Raw genomic sequence first — 18,751 nt, 5'->3', positions numbered from 1 at the left:
TGTTACTGCTGTTGTTGTGTGTCTTCACAATGATCCACCTTTGGCAACTGTATCATAGGGCTTCTTGGCAATATTTATTTGAAGGAGGCTTGCCAAGACCTTTCTAGCACCTGATAAGCCTCGGTATAGCTATTAGGTGGAGACAAAATGTGGGCATTGCTCCCCAAATAAGAGTCCTGCACCCAAAGGAATGCAATGCTGAATAGTCCTTTAAATTTCTAACATTGCAACAAGTGAGATGTAGACAACAATTTAGAATTCTTCTACAGTCAGCACTCCACATTTGCTGCTCTGAGAGGCACAAGCAATGAGTGTGAATTTGTAGAATAGATCCACTAGTTGTGTGTCTAATATGTGCTCCCTTTTATGGCAGTGTGGACTCAGATAACCAAGTTCAATGCAGATATTGTGGATTATCTGCCTTGATATTATGGATTATCTGCCTTGATATTCTGAGTCCACACTGCTATATAATCCAGTTCAATGTGGATTTTATACAGCTGTGTGGAAGGGGCCTAGGAACCTCTATACTCCAGCTTGACTCTGTGGCCAACTTCTGTCACAGCACAGCAATAGTGGACCCCTGCTAAATTGGCAAAAGCTAAATCTCCGTATGGAGTGTGACTGTATTTGTTGTCCACATTCCCTAGGTGCCTGCCCATTTTCTTTGAAGGCTTAAACTATATTTCCAAATATTCAACTGAAGTTTTAAGTCACTCCAATACTAGAAACCTGGAGAAGGAAGAGGGGACTCAAGCTTCTATTCTCAGCTCAAGTCATCCTAAATCCCTTCTGCTCATTTCCAGAGTGCAGCATTTCTCCTCGGCACAGTCTTGGGATACACAAAGAGGCACCGTCCCCAAATCCCCTTTTCTGAAAAGGCTAAAACCCACAGCAAATGGCTGCCATGCCATGAAAGGTTGGACCAGTGAGGCTGCCCACTTTAGCCCACTAGGCTCCCTCTCTCTCTCTGGAAACGGACCCAGTAGGCCTGGCCTCTTTCCCAGCTCCTTCTCCGCGGCTCCTCTTTCTTCAGCTTCAGGATTTTGTTTGCAAACGGAAACCCGATGCTGGGACGTGCCGAGAGGCCTGTAATAAGCAGGTGGTACAAACCACAGTCCATCCTATTTCTCCATCCTAGTTTCGCACTCTCAACTTTCAGACGCCTTGTTCAAAGATTGATTCCTGGTAGTGAAAGCTGATTTCCCCCCTGACAGTCCAGTAATGTCTATATTATGTGCACACGCAATTACGCACACACGCCAGTTCTTCCTTCTGTCTGGGCCTTTGGCACCGTCTCTGCCATTGAAACATCACACTGGAATGTGCAGCGTAACACCAGTGTATGGGCACAGAGAGGGATGCTTCTGGCGCGGCCTGAATAAAGAATGGAAGGCCACACTGTCATTCCTTCTGTCTTGATCCTCCAGACATCGTATCGGTGGCTCCAACAGCTGCGTTACAGACAGATATTCAGCCGTCTGTGGTTCTCCCTACCTGAAGATACCTTCAGAAGGAATGCTTCACTGGATTTGGGCCAATTGTGTTGGTTAAACAGCTTGCCAGTAGGGATATTGAGAGCTAGAATGAGTTTGGAAGACCATCAAATAAAACCTAGGAGATAATCAAATAAATCCAGTGGGTCAGTTGTGTTTATTTGCTTAGATTCACATGTAGTTGGAAAATGAGGATGTACACTGGGCAGTGATTCTGTAGAGGAATGCACTTCATGAAGAAGGAAGGAAGGAAGGAAGGAAGGAAGGAAGGAAGGAAGGAGATGAGAGATTAGCCCAGGTTCATCATAATGGGACAAGACCTGACTCTGAGCCTGTTCCACACCTTTCTGATTTGGCTCCCTCCTTATCCTTTATCTCTGACAACTGCATGGAGGCAAAAGAAATTCCCTCCCTTAGTTGCCTAGCAATCCCCTCGTCCTTTCCATATCTCTCTTTCCAGGTCTCTCTCAAACTACCGTGTTTCCCCGAAAATAAGACAGTGTCTTATATTAATTTTTGCTCCCAAAGATGCTCTAGGTCTTATTTTCAGGGGATGTCTTATTTTTCCTTGAAGAAGAATTCACATTTATTGTTGAACAAAAAAGTGAACATTTATTATATACTGTACAGTAGTTGTCATCATAAACCAGCATAACCAGACAAACTGTGAATCCTATCAAGAATTTCTTGTTACTACCAATACAGTATTTCCATGTACAACACTTTATGGTACGTACATTTACCAATCCTGCATGCTCTGGTGTTCTTTCGGCGGGCATGCTTCCAAACAAAAACTTTGCTAGGTCTTACTTTCGGGGGGGGGACTTATATTTAGCAATTCAGCAAAACTTATACCAGGTCTTATTTTCTGGGGATGTCTTATTTTAGGGGAAACAGGGTACTTGCTGGGCCAAAAGTCGATTGTGGGATAGAGAGGAGGAGTTGCTACAATACGTGGGACGTTGAAGTGTCCACCTACACAGGTCCAAGGGCATATCTTTGTCAGGGCTTCACAGCATGAAGAGTGGACTTTGGGGCTTCAGCTCCCAAAATTCCCATAGCCAGACATGATGGGGGTTGTAGTATCCTGGTCCCCACCAAAAAACCCTTTCCCCCAGACTTTGCTAATGGTGTCCTTTCTAAATTGCACCAGGTTGCCAAATAGTTCCCCTGGTAAAATGATGTTCCGTTTGGTTGGATTCCTAAAGTTGCCAGGCTGAAATTTTAAGTGATTGTGTAAATTAGGGAAGTTCATTTACTGTTCCTTGTTATAAGTGCTGAACATAATTGGCTGAAATTTCCTCTTCTACACAAGCCTGAAAAGTCCAGGAGCCCTCTTTGGTGTTTAAGCTGGCATCCTTTGGTTTTTGCCAGACAGAACATCATTCTCCCAGTGGGACCAGCATCATCCTGGCTGTTTGACAACTCTGAGCAATTTAGAAAGGAAATGCCCTCTTGTCTCATGTGCTGTTCAGCCCTCCTCCTCCTCCTCCTCCTGCCGTGTCTTTTCTTTTCTCCTTTCCCCTATTCAGGAAATTAAGCACATTTCACAATCGGCCCCACCTCTCCCCGCCTTCCCTTGCATCTCTTTTTCGCTCCCCCCCAGTTAGTGTTTTTTCTTAGGAACAAGAGAGTCCAGGAAATGGTCCTATGACTTTTTCCCCCTTTCCCCCTCTCTTCCCCTTTCTTGGGAGGAGGTGTTTACCACAGAGGGGAGGGGAGGGAGGCTGGGAATAAGAAGATGGGGTTAATACCTCAGCTGCCTATAAAGGGCCGGGTCAGTGGGGTTCCTGTGACAGACAGAGCAGCAGCAGCACCAAGAGGCTCAGGGCAAAAGGAGGGACTGCCGGGGAGCAGCCCTTTATGGGCACAGAGAGAGCCAGAGAGAGGGCACCCGGGGCCACCATCCCAATTGCCTCCACTTGGGGGCGACAGAGACAAGTCACCAGGAATCCCCAACAGCATCCAAATAGGAGCAGAAATACCTCCATCAGTCATTAGGGGGTGACAAAAGGGACCCCAAACTAAAGTTTCTAAACTTCACTCAGATTTTCAGCTCCAGTAGCCATGAGTCTTTCTTTGGGTAAGTGTAACTTTTTGTCTAAGGCATATAGCTGGGTGTTTGGTTTTTTGGGGGAAATGGTGACAAGTTTTTGGGGAATGTTATGATTCAGCTGTATATTATGGATACTAGCATTTTCCCTGTTCCTTTAATTAATTTATTTTTAGCTGATTTCTCCCTCACCCCCCAAAAAATCAGTCTACAATTATCCTCAAAACAATTATCGTGTGAGGCTGGTTGGGCTGAGAAATGGGAATGGCACATGAGTCACCAGAGAAGATTAATGACTTAGCAGGAATTGAGCTGTTCTATAGATTGAATATCCTTTATCCAAAATGCTTGGGACCAGAAATCATTTGGATTTTTTTTCAGATTTTAGAATACACGTGTTTGCATATACAGTAGTGTCTCACTTATCCAACATTCTGGATTATCCAATGCATTTTTGTAGTCAATGTTTTCAATGCATTGTGATATTTTGGTGCTAAATTCGTAAATACAGTAATTACTACATAGCATTAATGTGTAATAAACTACTTTTTCTGTCAAATTTGTTGTATAACATGATGTTTTGGTGCTTAATTTGTAAAATCATAACCTATTTTGATGTTTAATAGGCTTTTTCTTAATCTCTCTTTATTATCCAACATATTCGCTTATCCAATGTTCTGCCGGCCCGTTTATGTTGGATAAGTGAGACTCTGCTGTATGTACATAATTATATATTTTGGAGATGGGATACAAGTCAGGGCATAAAATTCATTTGTGTTTCATATTCTCCTTCATAGCCTGAAGGTAATATTATACAACATTTTTGGAAATGTGCATGAAATAAAAATTGTGTGTGTTAAATAATCAGAAAATAATGGTATCATGATCTCAGTCACAAATTTTAGATTTCTGAATGTTTTGGATTTTAAAACTGCAGATAAGGGATGCCCAACATATACTAGATATGCTCAGAGGCAGGTTTGTTTGTAAGTTGTTATTTTGCATATTAATACCAGGGAAAGTCACTTTCTTTCTGCATGGTAGAGAAAAGGAAATGCCACATGGAATAACTGACGATATATTTCATCATATTTTGAACTTGCCACTAGACATAGCAGTGGATGGTTGCTTCTATGTAAAGTGGGTTTTGCTTTGGGGTGTAGCCTGAACTCTCCATGGTGCTGAATCCTATAAGAGGTGCAGCACTTTGGATAGCTCCATAAAGTCTGGACTAAAACTTACGATAGACTCTCCATCCTCTCTAGCATGATTGTAATACCAAGGCTGTTGAGTGGTTGCAATGGTGACTGCTAATATGACATTTTATCCCCCTAAATTATCTGCTAAAAAGCCAATGTGTTTCTAGGCTGCATCAATAGGAGTACAGTGTCTAAACTGAGGGAAGTCATAGTTACACTCTATTTTGCTTTGGTTAGATTTCCCGTGGAATACTATGTCCACTTCTGGACACCATAATTCAAGAAAGATATGGACATGCTAGAACATGTCCAGAGAAGGGTAAACAATATGATCAGAAATCTGGAAGCCAAGTCTTATGAGGAGCAACTTAGGGAACTAGGTATGTTTACCTTGGAGAAGAGAAGGTTGAAAGGGGACATGATAGCCATGTTTAAATATCTGAAAGGATGTCACTTTGTGGAAGGAGCCTCCGGTGGCCTAGGGGATAAAAGCCTTGTGACTTGAAGGTTGGGTTGCTGACCTGAAGGCTGCCAGGTTCGAATCCCACCCGGGCAGAGCGCGGATGAGCTCCCTCTATCAGCTCCAGCTCCATGTGGGGACATGAGAGAAGCCTCCCACAAGGATGGTAAAACATCAAAAACATCCGGGCATCTCCTGGGCAACGTCCTTGCAGATGGCCAATTCTCTCACTCCAGAAGCAACTCCGGTTGCTCCTGACATGAAAAAAAAACTTTGTGGAAGGCTTGGATTGTGTGTTCTTGCATGACAGGGAGTTGGAGTGGATGGCCCTTGTGGACACTTCTATGATTCTGTGTGACCCCATACCCTCCCTATAGTTGCTCTATGCCTTGTTGCATTCAAGTAAAAAAAAATCTTATGAATTTGTACATTTTTTTCGAGTCAGGAGTGACTTGAGAAACTGCAAGTTGATTCTGGTGTGAGAGAATTGGCCATCTGCAAGGACGTTGCCTAGGGATGCCTGGATGTTTGATGTTTTACCATCGTTGTGGGAGGTTTCTTTCATGTCCTCGCATGGAGAGCTGGGGCTAACAGAGGGAGCTCTCCTGCTCTCCCTGGATTTGAACTGCCGACCAGTTGGTCAGCAGTCCTGCCAGCACAAGGGTTTAACCCATTGCCACCGGGGGCTCCAGTAATTTGTACATGGATCTCCAACTACATCAACTTTTTTTTTGAGGCACTGGTGAAGGATGCAGACACTAGAGCCTCATCTATATCTGAAACTGCATTATATGGCAGTGTAGTTGTGGCCTAGTACAGACAGCAGCAACTTGCTTTTGCCTATTCTCGCCTCTGCTCTTGATGCTGCTGAAAAGCAAACTATCTTTTTGGTTTGACCTAAGGTTATAGCAGCTGAAGGGGGAAAGTAGTAACAGGAGGGAAAAAATGGGACATTTTAAAAGCAGCTGGAAATGTGGGATGATAGAGAATTAATTAGAGTTTTCCCTGCCAGATGGAGACAGTGGGAAGGTATGTGGATACATCACAGAGGGGAACACATGAAAGGCCTTCTCCACAACTGGGGGTTAATACTCAAGATTCTCTCTTTTGTTTCTTTTCAGTCAGCAGACTCTTTGTAATTTCGGCTGTCTTCGTCCATGTTGCTTCTTCTGAGCCTGAGCCTTCTGTCAACAGCATCATTAGCCGGACTTACCAGCTGCTCCAAAGCATGAAGGAAAACACCACCATCCTTCTCAACACCTATGTAAGTAATTTTTTTGCCTTTTTAAATTTGGGATTATAGACTGGGTTACTTTGAACCAATAATTGCAAAACCAAGTTCTCAGAAATTATGTGGTTTCTTGGAAAGTTCTTCTGTACCCACATTTCTACGAAAGACCGCCTGTGCCCATCCCTGGAAGGAGACGGTTGGCCATCTTTAAGATTATGTCTTCAATTCTAGCACCGGCTTAAGAATTGCATTCTCAACAAGATAAGCTAAAAATTGCTGGAAGGAAAACATTTGAAAAATTACTTGTTTTCAGCATTTGATAAAAGCCTGTTTTTAAATTTTACATTTTCGGCCAAGTGCGAATTCTACACTAACCAACATAGAATTCTTCAAATGCATATCTTGGTGAGAGGAGTGGAAAGCTGGTTCCAGCTTCTAGTTTGAACTTGCATTGCGGTAGACTGGGTAATTTACTCTGGGTTTTGGGGTGAATGTTAAAGGAACTATCCAAGAGGTTATGTTCTGTTCTTTAAAAGTCTTCAGCATAACTCAAACAGCTGCTTTAGAGTTCAGACTAAAACCCGGATCAGGTTTGCTACGCCATTGACTAACCACTAGAAGCACATTTTTACATTCTGAAGAAATCTGTGGAATTTGGAACCAGTTCCCACTGCCTTTGTTTCTTCTTTTCCTATGAGGCCAAGGCAGTGGCAGTTGGGGTGGAGGCCTTTTGCCTTCTTTTGGCCTTAGGTATGATGGAGTAGGAGCTCCTGCCAGCCTAGCAGTTCAATAACGTGCAAATGTGAGTAGATCAATAGGTACAGCTCCGGCGGGAAGGTAACGGCGCTCCATGCAGTCATGCTGGCCACATAACCTTGGAGGTGTCTACAGACAATGCTGGCTCTTCGGCTTAGAAATGTAGATGAGCACCAACCCCCAGTCGGTCACGACTGGACTTAACGTCAGGGGAAAACCTTTACCTTTACCTAGGAGCCTCTAGTGGTGCAGCAGATTAAACCACTGAGCTGCTGAACTTGCTGATCAAAAGGTCAGTGGTTCAAATTCAGGGAGTGGAGTGAGCTCCCGCTGTTAGCCCCAGCTTCTGCCAACCTAGCAGTTCGAAAACATGCAAATGTGGGTAGATCAGTAGGTACCACTCTGGCGGGAAAGTAATGGCGCTCCATGTAGTCATTCCAGTCACATGACCTTGGAGGTGTCTATGGACAACGCTGGCTCTTTTTCTTAGAAATGCACCAACTCCCAGATATTGGACATGACTAGACTCAATGTCAGGGGAAACCTTTATCATTATTATGATGGAGCTGTGCCTGACTCTTCTTCTCTCTTTTTGAGGCCAGGGCAGTGGTAGTTAGGATGGAGAGAGGGCTTTTAATCTGCTTCTGGAGCCTCCGGTGGCCTAGGGGATAAAAGCCTCATGATTTGAAGGTTGGGTTGCTGACCTGAAAGCTGCCAGGTTCAAATCTCACCCAGGGAGAACGTAGATGAGCTCCCTCTATCAGCTCCAGCTCCATGCGGGGACATGAGAGAAACCTCCCACAAGGATGGTAAAACATCAAAACATCCTGGCGTCCCCGGGCAACATCCTTGCAAACGGCCAATTCTCTCATTCCAGAAGCAACTCCAATTGGTCCTGACACGAAAAAAAAAAAAAATCTGCTTCTGGACTCATATTTGATATATCATCTGTACGTATAACCAGGGCAGTTACAGTTGGGATGGAAGACTTTTCATCTGCTTCTGGAGCTAAGCATAACGGAGCTAAGGCTGTCTCTTCTTCTCTCCCTCCATAACCAGGGCAATGGCAGTTGGTATGGAAGGAGGGCCTTTCATCTTGTTCTGGGCCTTTAAGAAACTGAGGTTGTTTTCTGGCTCAGGGATTACTCTTGAGTAGACATTACTAGACCAGAGCTGGACTTTATGTGCTGAAGTTCCCAAATGGTTAAGCATTATCGGTTTGCTTTACTAGCCTCCGCCCTTCAGACTATACATTTGAATTCACCCTCCTTCCCTCCCCAACCAAAAAGTCTCCTGACCCTGATCTAATCCTTTATGATAATAATAATAAAAACACATCTAAGGAAGTAGATTACATCTTATGATGATGCCACTTATGCATGCCTACATAAGCTATATCTGTCAACATCCTGTTCAGGCGAAAGGGAGGCATTTGTCATGCAAATGAGCTTTCTGGCCACCCTTAGCTTCCCATTCCCGTTGCAAACCTGATTTAAAGCCAAAGCTGATTTTTAAACCTCAGGTGTACCGGCTCCCAAGGAAGAAGGGTTGGGCTGGGCAGGAACAGGCAACTTGTCTATTCTCCTTGAGGGCATGGCTACCCTCCAACCACAAGATCATCCGATCCTAGGAAACGCAGGACTCAGATCCTTCTTGTGCAAAGAAACTGGCTATTGCAACTGGAGTTGCTGGTTCAGGATCGTTCCAACCTCTGAAGATTCTGGGCTGAAACCCAAGACTTTGGAAGGAGCCACGTGATATTAATAAGCAAAAACCTTATCTAAAGATACTATTCCCAGACCAAGATGAAAAGAAATGTTCTTCATCTTCTAAAGGAGGATTGGAAAGCTTAGTAGAAGACAAGAATACTAACAGGTATTCTACTTGAGGCACTTCCTTGCTTCTAGAAGATGACTGGAAGGCAGAGCAGAGGGTGAGACCTGGCACAGCAACATTTGGAAGGAAGGAAGATGCGAACTAATTAAATAAAGGGGCTTTTTGGGGATCTTTGAATTACTAAGTAAATTGCTGCTCGATTATGTGAGCTTTGAAAGATATTTGCTCCCAGACCTTTCCTTCTACCCAAAGTTGTGACCACCCCAAACTGGAAAATTTGAACCCTCATCTCCCACAAAAAGCAGGAAATATAAGGCCAGGCTGTGAGATTTGGCAACTCCAATAGGAACTGAGTACAAACCTCCATCACAGTTTGAAACCCAAGGTGGAAATACTCTTTGAAATGAACTGCCATGGTTCAATGCTATCCAATTCCGGGAGTTGTAGTTTAGTGAAGCACCAGCAATCTTTGGCAAAGAAGAGTATGTAAAACTGCAACTCCCACTGTTCCATGGCACTGAACTATGGCAGTTCAAGTGGTCCCAAACTGCATTCATTCCACAGTGTAGATGCACCCCAAGCAAGCCATACCCCAAGGTGCTAAAGAGAGTTTCAAGATTGGTGTCTGAAATGGGAGCTGCGTTTCTTTCAAGGCTGCAACGCCTTTGTCCATTAACCCATCAACAGAAAACATGATGGAAAGGTGCCCCATAAATTCATTGCTACACTTGTTCTGTGGCTTTTCAACATTGGCATAAGAGATGAGAATTTTGGGAGAGGGACAAGCTTATTTTCCACTGTTCTAGAGACTAGGACATGGAGCACATTGCAGGAAAACAGTTTCCACCTGAACTTTAGGAAGACTGTTTAGATGGTTAGAACTGTTCAGCAGTAGAATATGCTGCTATGGTGGAGTTTCCTTCTCTGGACGTTTTCAAGCAGAGTCTGGATGGCCATCTGTCAGGAGTGCTTGGATAGTGTGTTCCTGCATGGCAGGGGGTTGGACTGGATGGCCCTTGTGGTCTCTCCCAACCCTACAATTCTATCACCCTCCTTCAAAGTGGCCTTCAGCCCTTTCGCCTGCATTCTGATCTTGCCGACACGGTGGCAGGGTGCCCAAGTATTTATCACTGTCCGTTTCCCGCCACATGCCCGGGCTTAAGATGCCAGAGGCCGTGAGGTCATTGCAACCCGGAGGCTTTGACACGCTGGTATGCAGCCCGCAGCATCCACGTAAAAGAGAAAGTCACGCTGGAGGAACTATGGTTGGTCAGACTGAGAAACAACAAGAGGCTTGTTTCTGCAGACTGAGGAATCCCACAGAAGGCTGGAACTGGTGGGTGGGTGACGCTCCCCCAAATTTCTGAGAGGTGACAAAGGAGCAAAGTCACGCTTGGCAGACCCCCTGGAGCCTATGAGCCACCACCGAGGCTTTCCCATTCTCTTTCACCCCAGTGCGGTCCTCCCTTTTAGGCTGTGAATACATTTCTCACCTTTGTTTCCCCAGTGTGTGGGTGTCTTTGGCAAAGGCTTAACAGAGATAGTTTTTCCATGGCCTGGAGGCATAAAGGAAGCCACGGGGGTTGGGATTTTGAAAGACGTAGTTATTTGAAAAGGGAGAAAGTTCACCAGGTCCAAAGATGATCACCGATTCATGTCATGGCTGAATGCTGTGGAACCATGGGAGTTGTAGTTTTACATGTTCTTTAGCTTATTCTGCCAACAGGAAATTGAAAGTTACCTGAAAAAGCCAAGAGCTCAAACACTGTTTCCATCCTAAACATCTCAGTGTCTCCTTAGATCGAACACTAACATTTAGGAAACACTTTATGAACACCAAGCACAAAGTAGCTGCACGCAATAACATTCTGCAGAAACATACTGGACCCAAAATAATAAAAACATCAGCCCTGGCCTTGTCTTACTCAACTGATGAGTATGCCTGCCCTGTTTGCCACAAGTTTGTCCATACGAAGCAGGTGAGCATAGCACTGAACGAAACATACAGAATAATCCCAGGATGTCTTAAACCTACACCTGTTGATAAACCCTACAAGCTAGCTGGCATTGCTCCCCCTGACGTGTGATGGAAAGTTGCTGCTGTGAGAGAAATAAGATTGAACATGGTGAAAGCTATCCTCTGCATGGCTATCAGCCTCCTCCTAGTAGACACAAATCAAGGAAAAGCTTCATGAGAACCACCACTCCTCTTAATGTTCCCCCAGCAACAGCAAGAGTATCCTTCTGGGCAGCTAAATCAGGAAATCCAAAATGGATGGAGGGTCTTCCTTCAGGGGCAAACCAAGAAAGGGCAGTTTGGAAATCCCAGAACAGACTCACAAGCAAATCAAAAGACAACCTGGCTAAATGGCACTATCTATCAGAATCCTCCACCTTTTGCGACTGTGGAGCAGAACAAACAACTCCGTATCTCTCTGATTGTCCACAATGACCTGCCTCATGCACAGAGGAAGAATTGTTCAAAACTACGGACTATGCAGTTGCCCATTTTTGATCAAAAATTATTTAGCCGCTTGTGTTTCCTCTATTTTTATCAGTTTTATACTTATTTATGCAATGCTTTTGACATGAAATAAATAAATATGCTAACTCTGCCAAATTGAGCCAAATAACAACTCCTATGATCCCAGAACACTGAGCCATGACAGTTAAGGTGGTGTCAAACTGCATTAAATTCACAATGTAGATGCATCCCAGTCTCCCCAAATCCCAGTCCAATACTCAAAACAGTACACAATGCTTGTTCTCTTACTTTTAGAATTTCTTAAAAGACTATAAATATTCATATTTATCAGTTTAACTCCCTTTTATTGGTTGAATAGACTGTAGCGTTAACAAGTCACTTTCAAGTACCTGAATCTCAACCTTCAAACTAATAGATACTCCAAAAGAAGGCTGCCTTTGATTCTGTGCTTCTTTTGTCCTTATTCGCCGGCACTAAAAGTATCTGTGACTTAATCTTTAGCCACCTAAGATTGTATTTGCATTGTAGATGGCCAATTGCTCGATGCTGTGAAATCATGGGAGTTCTGGTTCACTTTTAGCCTTCTTTGCCAAAGAGTTTGAGTGCCTTCCTAAACTACAAATCCCAGTATTCCATAGCATTGAGCCGTGGCAGTTAAAGTGTTTCGAAACTGCATTCACTCCATGGTGCAGATGCATCCATAGACATCCCTTATGTGCTGCAACAGAACTTTCTAACTGTGCTGTCTTCTCTCTCCTTTTGTTCCCAGCGGAGTCACCAAGGGAGCCCATTTACCGATCCCGATTTCAAAGGTTTCAACTATTCCATGCACTACAAGAAAGTGCCATTGCCCTCCAGCAATTTCCCAGAATGGAGTAATCTGTCTGACATAAAGCGCCTGGAGAAGAACTACCAAGCTTACCATAACTACTTGGGGTTAATGAAGCTGGTCTGGGAGGACCAGTCTGAGTTGAACCCTGACAAAGGGGAACTGCTGAAAATGTTGAAACTGACCCAGAAACGTATCCAAGGCCTGCTCAGCAATTTGACCGCCATCATTTCTGCCTTGGGTGGACCATCAGCCCCTGTTAAGGATCCACCCGTTCCGGACTTGGTTGGAAACAACAACTTTGAGAAGAAAGAACTGGGATACGTTGTGTGCTTCTGGTACAGAGTGTGGGTGGAGAGGACGCTGCGGGACTTCAACTTCCTAAGAAGGAAATATCCAAGTTAACGCTTCCTCTAGGAGTCAAAAGGATGGCACTCATGCCCAATACCTTCCTGGAAACCTCTCAGGGAAATGAACCAAAGACAGATGGAGACAGGATTGGACATGTTTCATGCAAATTTACCTATTTATTTTCAGAGCTGAGCTCTGAAAGCTTCTCATGCTGCAAGATCTCAGTAGAAACCGGTGGCTTGTTTACCTGCCCCGGTGCTGTTTTTCATCTGTTACATGTCTTAAGTCATCTTCCAGATCCTGGAACATTTTGGCTTTTACCTTATTTTTTATATTTATGTATTATAATATGTATTTAAAGATTATACAGAAAAATGCATGAATTTATACATGTGAAAATATGTACAGGATCAGATCTTGGGGAGAAAAAAATACAGAATGGGGGATCCAGAAAGCACTTTTTCCAAGATTCGACCATGTACTTATTTTCACCTGTATACATTTGTGTGAAAATGTAAGTTGTCTGTTACATCTGGTTAGCCAGTAATCAACTAGAATTTTTTTAACACAGCTCAATGTTGTGGGATTTTGGGATTTGTAGTTTTGTTTGATATCACCGTTTTTTGTCAAAGGGTTCTGGTGCTTCGCCAAACTACAACTCCCATGAGTTAAGGACCAGGGTCTCAATGCTATGGTATTATGGGAGTTGCAGTTTTACAAGGTCTTTAGTCTTCTCTAATGGCTGCTGATGCCACAACAAACTACAATCCCTACGATCCCATATCATTGAGTTAAAGTCCAGAGTCACACAACTCAATGCAGTTAAAGCCCAGGGTATTAGAGTTAATTTTTTCTTTCATGTCAGGAGCGACTTGAGAAACTGCTCAATGCTATGGTATCATGGGAGTTTCAGTTTTACAAGGTCTTTAGTCTTCTCTAATGGCTATTGATGCTGCAACAAACTGGAATCCCTACGATTCCATATCATTGCGTTAAAGTCCATGGTCACACAAGTCAATGCAGTTAAAGCCCAGGGTGACACAGGTTAATATTATAGTATCATGGGAGTTGCAGTTTTACAAGGTCTTTAGTATTCTCTAATGGCTGTTGATGCCACAACAAACTATAATCACTACGATTCCATATCATTGAGTTAAAGTCCAGAGTCACACAAGTCAGTGCAGTTAAAGCCCAGGGTGGCACATCTCAATGCTATGGCATCATGAGAGTTGTAGTTTTACAAGGTCTTTCACCTTCTCTGTCAAATAGTGGTGGTGCTGTAACAAAGTACAAATTCCAGGATTGCATAGGCTGCATTATGCTGACCCTTCCTTTACAAAGGTTACACAGATAGCACTTATGGATGTTTTGTTTAGTTATCCAGTTGTATTTGAGCACTGATAGACTGATAGCTGTACTATTAGACTTTAAGAAAGTATGGTAAGTAGGAAAAGCAGGGATACTTTGAATGCTGCTGGAAAGAAAGCCAACTCTGTGAACTAGCAGTATGGAGGATGGCCTGATCTCTCCTCCATCATCTATCAAACTGACCATTTCATTACTTCTGGGACAGTTCCCTTACCAACTTTTAAAAGAAATATGAGTAACAACCCAACATTGGGAATTGACGCCTGGGTTTGCGTTCTTTCTCTTCCCTTGTTATCCCTTTTTTGGATGCAATACCTTTTAGATTGTAAATCTGGGACAGGAACACTTTTCTTGCTCTTTATAGGCTGCTCTGGGAATCTTTTGGAAAAAGGGAATAATAATAATAATAATAATAATAATAATAATAATAATAATAATAATAATAATAATTTATGTCATAGAGAAGTTTACATGGATTATTTATATGCTATTTAATGTGGGACAGTGGGATGTAATTTATTCTGTGTTTCGGATGTTCTGCAACGCTCTGGAGTTTGTAGAAGATTTCAGAAGAACTACCAGGCAGAAGACGCTTCCAGGAAATATACAGAAATTATGAATTTCCTGGAACAGTCTGACCTCTGAAAGCCTGAGTGGACATCTTTTTATTTCCTCTTTTATAGAACCCTACTTTGCTCATCGGAATCATTTCTTATCATCTCTCCTCCCTTCCGCCTTTCTTTTTCTTATTCAACCTCTTCCTCTTTAATTTACCCTTTCTCCCTTTTCTAAAGACCACCCCTTTCCGTATCGCCCAGGCATGGGCTGAAGTTTGCCCATGCCTTGTATAGTCCATACCTTATTTTATTTAAATACTGGGGTTTTGTAAAAGTTAAAAATAGTACCTGTGTTTGGTACTGTTTCCATACCTATGTTTGGTACTTTATGGTACTGTATGTGTGTTTTTTTTAATTTGAAAAATGGTATATTTTGGTACTTATGCTTTTTGTAGGGTTTCAACTAACTTGTGTAAATGGGACTTTATTTTGTATAATAAAAACCATCTCATTAAAAACAGCAACAATGTGTTAGGCTTGTTTGTGAAAGCATAGGAGTTCAAGCAACGGGGGCGGATATTTATTTATCATGTCAGAAGCGAATTGAGGGTACAGTTATAATGTATTTAAAAACACAAACAAAGTTAAAAACTTGGCATTATATTAAATGTCCTTTGACCAGAAGCTGGCCACATGGAGTACCTCTGGTGTCTCTGTAAGAAGGTTCTTCATTGTGAACATGGCAAGGCTCAGGTTGCATTGTAGTTGGTGGTCTGTGGTTTGCTCTTCTCCACACTCAAATGTCGTGGACTCCACGTTGCAGTCCCATTTCTTAAGGTTAGCTCTGCATCTTGTGGTGCCAGAGCGTAGCCTGTTCAGCGCCTTCCAGGTCACCCAGTCTTCTGTGTGCCCAGGAGGGAGTTTCTCATCTGGTCTCAGCCACAGATTGAGGTTCCAGGTTTTAGCCTGCCACTTTTGGACTCTCACTTGCTGAAATATTCCTATGAGTGTCTCTGTAGATCTTAGGAAAATATTTCTTGATTCAAGGCATTGGCGTGCTGGCTGATATCCGAACAGAGGATGGGCCAGAGATGTCACAGCCTTGGACCTTTCATTACTGGCTGCTACTTCCCGACGGATGTCAGGTGGTGCAATATCAGCTAAACAGTATAATTACCCCAGTGGTGTGGGGCGTAGACATCCTGTGATAATGCAGCATGTCTCATTAAGGACCACGTCCACTGTTTTAACATGGTGAGATGTGTTCCACGCTGGGCATGCATCTTCAGCAGCAGAGTAGCAAAGCGCAAGAGCAGATGTTTTCACTGTGTCTGTTTGTGATCATCAGGTTGTGCCAGTCAGCCTTCATACAATGTTATTTCTAGCACCCACCTTTTGCTTGGTAGTCAAGCAGTGCTTCTTGTAAGTCAGAGCACGGTACAGGGTAACTCCTAGGTATTTTTTGGTGTGCTGCTATGCTCCAATGGGATTCCTTCCCAGATAATTCTCGAGATGCTTGTCTGTTCTTAAGGTGAAAAACACACGTCTGTGTTTCAGATGGACTAGGAATCAACTGGTTTTCCCTGTAATAGGCAGCAAAAGCACCTAAAGCAACGGGGGCTGGATGATCTTCGCAGAATTCGGCCAGAAAAGGGAACCAAATCCATTGTGAAACTGACAGACTCTGAGAGAGCGACCTGAAGTCACTTAATAATGTAGATTTACTGCTGAAGTCTCAGATCTTGGAGTTGGACTTTCTTCCCCAGTTCTTAGAGCTATGGAGAGGTTATCAGAGGACAAGAGCCTCATGTCTTGGGGGTTAGCAGGATGTGTTAGGAAATGCAGGGTGGCCCCCGTGTCACAAGGAAACAGGAACCGTGGCCATTGAAATGAATAGCTTTGGTCGAAGGTTGCCATAGAGTTGTCCCAGAAAATTCCTAAAGAGTGAGATGCTATATCTTCCCAACATGACACTAAGGTATTTGCCATGTCCTCCAACACAACTTTATAGTTACTTCCAGCAGTAATGCAAAGTAACAGAAACCACAAGAGATTTTTTATTTATTTATCGTGTCAGAAGTGAACTGAGGATGCAGTTATAATGTATTTAAAAACACAAAGTTTAAAACTTGGCATTAAATTAAATGTCCTTTGACCAGTAGCTGGCCACTTGGAGTGCCTCTGATGTTGCTGTGAGAAGGTTCTCCATTGTGCATGTGGCAGGGCTCAGGCTGCATTGTAATCGGTGGTCTTTGGTTTGCTCTTCTCCACACTCAAATGTCGCAGAAAGGAAGAAACGAGTGTGGCCACAGATGAAATAACCAACCATTAGAGAAAGATAGATCCATTTCGCCAGAGATGTGGAAGTCAAACCACCGATATTTTAAACTTGTTTTGTGATTCAATGTATTTGTTATTCTTGTTGATTTTTTTTCTTTTTTCTTTCTCTTTCCCCCCCCCTTTTTTTTTCTTTTCTTTTTCTCTCTTTTCTTCTTTTCTCCTTGTAGGTTTTCCTTTCCCTAGTATATCTGTGTGCACAATCTTTATGTATATATGTACACTAATATGTCAAAACTTAATAAAAAAGATTTGATAAAAAAAAAATGTCGCAGACTCCACTTTTTGGCCCCATTTCTTAAGGTTGGCTCTGCAAGTGATGCAACAGTGGCTTCGGTCACTAGAATTAGTAGGAGGAAAGAATCCCTTTCTTGAAGAGCAACACTCCATGCTCTGACGTCCTCTGCTACGGACGTGCCCTTCTGTACGTTTCGCCTGAAGAAACGAAAGTGGCGGCACTGTCCTATCAGGTGCTCTTGGCCTTGGAAGGAGCTTCTTGGCACACAAAGAAAGCTTGCCTTTGTTTGCCGCCTTCTGGAGGCGTGTGGGGCAGCGTGCCAGTCTCGGCCCTCTCTTGAAGTCTATCTATTGGACCTTAACCTCTATTTTTGCTCACTTTCCCTTCCGTGGAATTGACTGCCCTGAACACACCCTCTGATACCAATGCTTGGGATCTTGGGGTGGGTTGGAAAGAAGGAGAGAAAGGGGTGGAAGGGGGTCAGGAATCTTCGGTGTCATCAGAAACCTTCAGCTCTGGGAATGTGGGCCTGGACATTGCTTGTGGTTCAGCTTCTCTAAAGCATATGGTGGTGTTGGGTTTCTGTCTTTGTCTTCTCCCTTTTATAAATGTTTAGTCATTCCATCCTTTCCCCAATCCCCAGGACCCTGATGGTTGAAGATTTGGCCACTGCTGCCCCCTTTTGGGTGAGCTTTCTTGCATTTTATTCCAGTTTATTATTGCCCCCCCCCCCCCCAATCCCATCTGCTCATGTATTTTGTCTCTCACATTGGCCACATCTACACTGCCCTAAGGTAAAGTAAAAGTAAAGGTTTTCCCCTGACATTAAGTCCAGTTGTGTCCGACTCTGGGAGTTAATGGTCATCTCCATTGCTAAGCCGAAGAGCCAGCGTTGTCCATAGACACCTCCAAGGTCATGTGGCTGGCATGACTTCATGGAGTGCCATTACCTTCCTGCTGGAGCAGTACCTATTGATTTACTCACATTTGCAGGTTTTTGAACTGTTAGATTGGCAGAAGCTGGGGCTAACAATGGGTGCTCACTCCACTCCCCACATTCGAACCTGTGACCTTTCGGTCAGCAAGTTCAGCAGCTCAGCACTTTAATATGCTGCACCACCAGGGGCTCCTCACTGCCATATAATGCATTATATGGTCAGTGTAGACCAGGCATGGGCCAACTTTGGCCCTCCAGGTGTTTTGGACTTCAACTCCCACAATTCCTAACAGCCTACCGGCTGTTAGGAATTGTGGAAGTTGAAGTCCAAAACACCTGGAGGGCCAAAGTTGGCCCTTGCCTGGTGTAGAGTGATATGTAATGCAGTTTAACTGCATTGAACTGCATTATATGAATCTGCATTGACTATATAGTGCAATAATAATAATAATAATAATAATAATAATAATAATAATAATTTTATTATGCATTATCATATATTATTATATGTATTTAATTATATTATTTTAGGCGGATTCTCTTTCCTTGCAATGAGAATCCTCATTATGATCACAATGGCTTTAGCCACTGACTCCGACATAACACTGCATCAAAATT

At 43.3% G+C, this 18,751-nt stretch overlaps 1 protein-coding gene across 2 annotated transcripts; it reads left to right on the top strand.

Moving 5' to 3' along the window:
- Nucleotides 1–2,287: 2,287 nt before the first annotated feature.
- Nucleotides 2,288–17,225, top strand: LOC103279585 (cardiotrophin-2). Of its 2 annotated transcripts, XM_016995408.2 has the most exons (3): nucleotides 2,288–3,579; nucleotides 6,330–6,472; nucleotides 12,286–17,225. In XM_016995408.2, the coding sequence occupies exons 1-3, from the start codon at nucleotides 3,564–3,566 to the stop codon at nucleotides 12,748–12,750; spliced, it is 624 nt and encodes a 207-aa protein (XP_016850897.2). In that variant the 5' UTR covers nucleotides 2,288–3,563; the 3' UTR covers nucleotides 12,751–17,225. The 2 variants fall into 2 exon arrangements, with proteins under 2 accessions (XP_016850897.2, XP_062813553.1); XM_062957483.1 differs by lacking the exon at nucleotides 2,288–3,579 and having other exon boundaries at nucleotides 5,865–6,472.
- The last annotated feature ends 1,526 nt before the right edge of the window (nucleotides 17,226–18,751 follow it).

This window comes from Anolis carolinensis, chromosome 6, assembly GCF_035594765.1.
Source record: "Anolis carolinensis isolate JA03-04 chromosome 6, rAnoCar3.1.pri, whole genome shotgun sequence".
Classification (NCBI taxonomy): domain Eukaryota; kingdom Metazoa; phylum Chordata; class Lepidosauria; order Squamata; family Dactyloidae; genus Anolis; species Anolis carolinensis.
The sequence above is the reverse complement of the archived record's forward strand: the minus strand, read 5'-3'. Positions and strand labels throughout refer to the sequence as shown.

Excerpts from the sequence above, each read along its gene's own strand:
- LOC103279585 (XM_062957483.1), top strand. The coding sequence starts at position 6,221 with ATGGAGACAGTGGGAAGGTATGTGGATACATCACAGAGGGGAACACAT. Across the intron at positions 6,473-12,285 it reads CCATCCTTCTCAACACCTAT|CGGAGTCACCAAGGGAGCCC; the intron begins GTAAGTAATTTT and ends TTTTGTTCCCAG.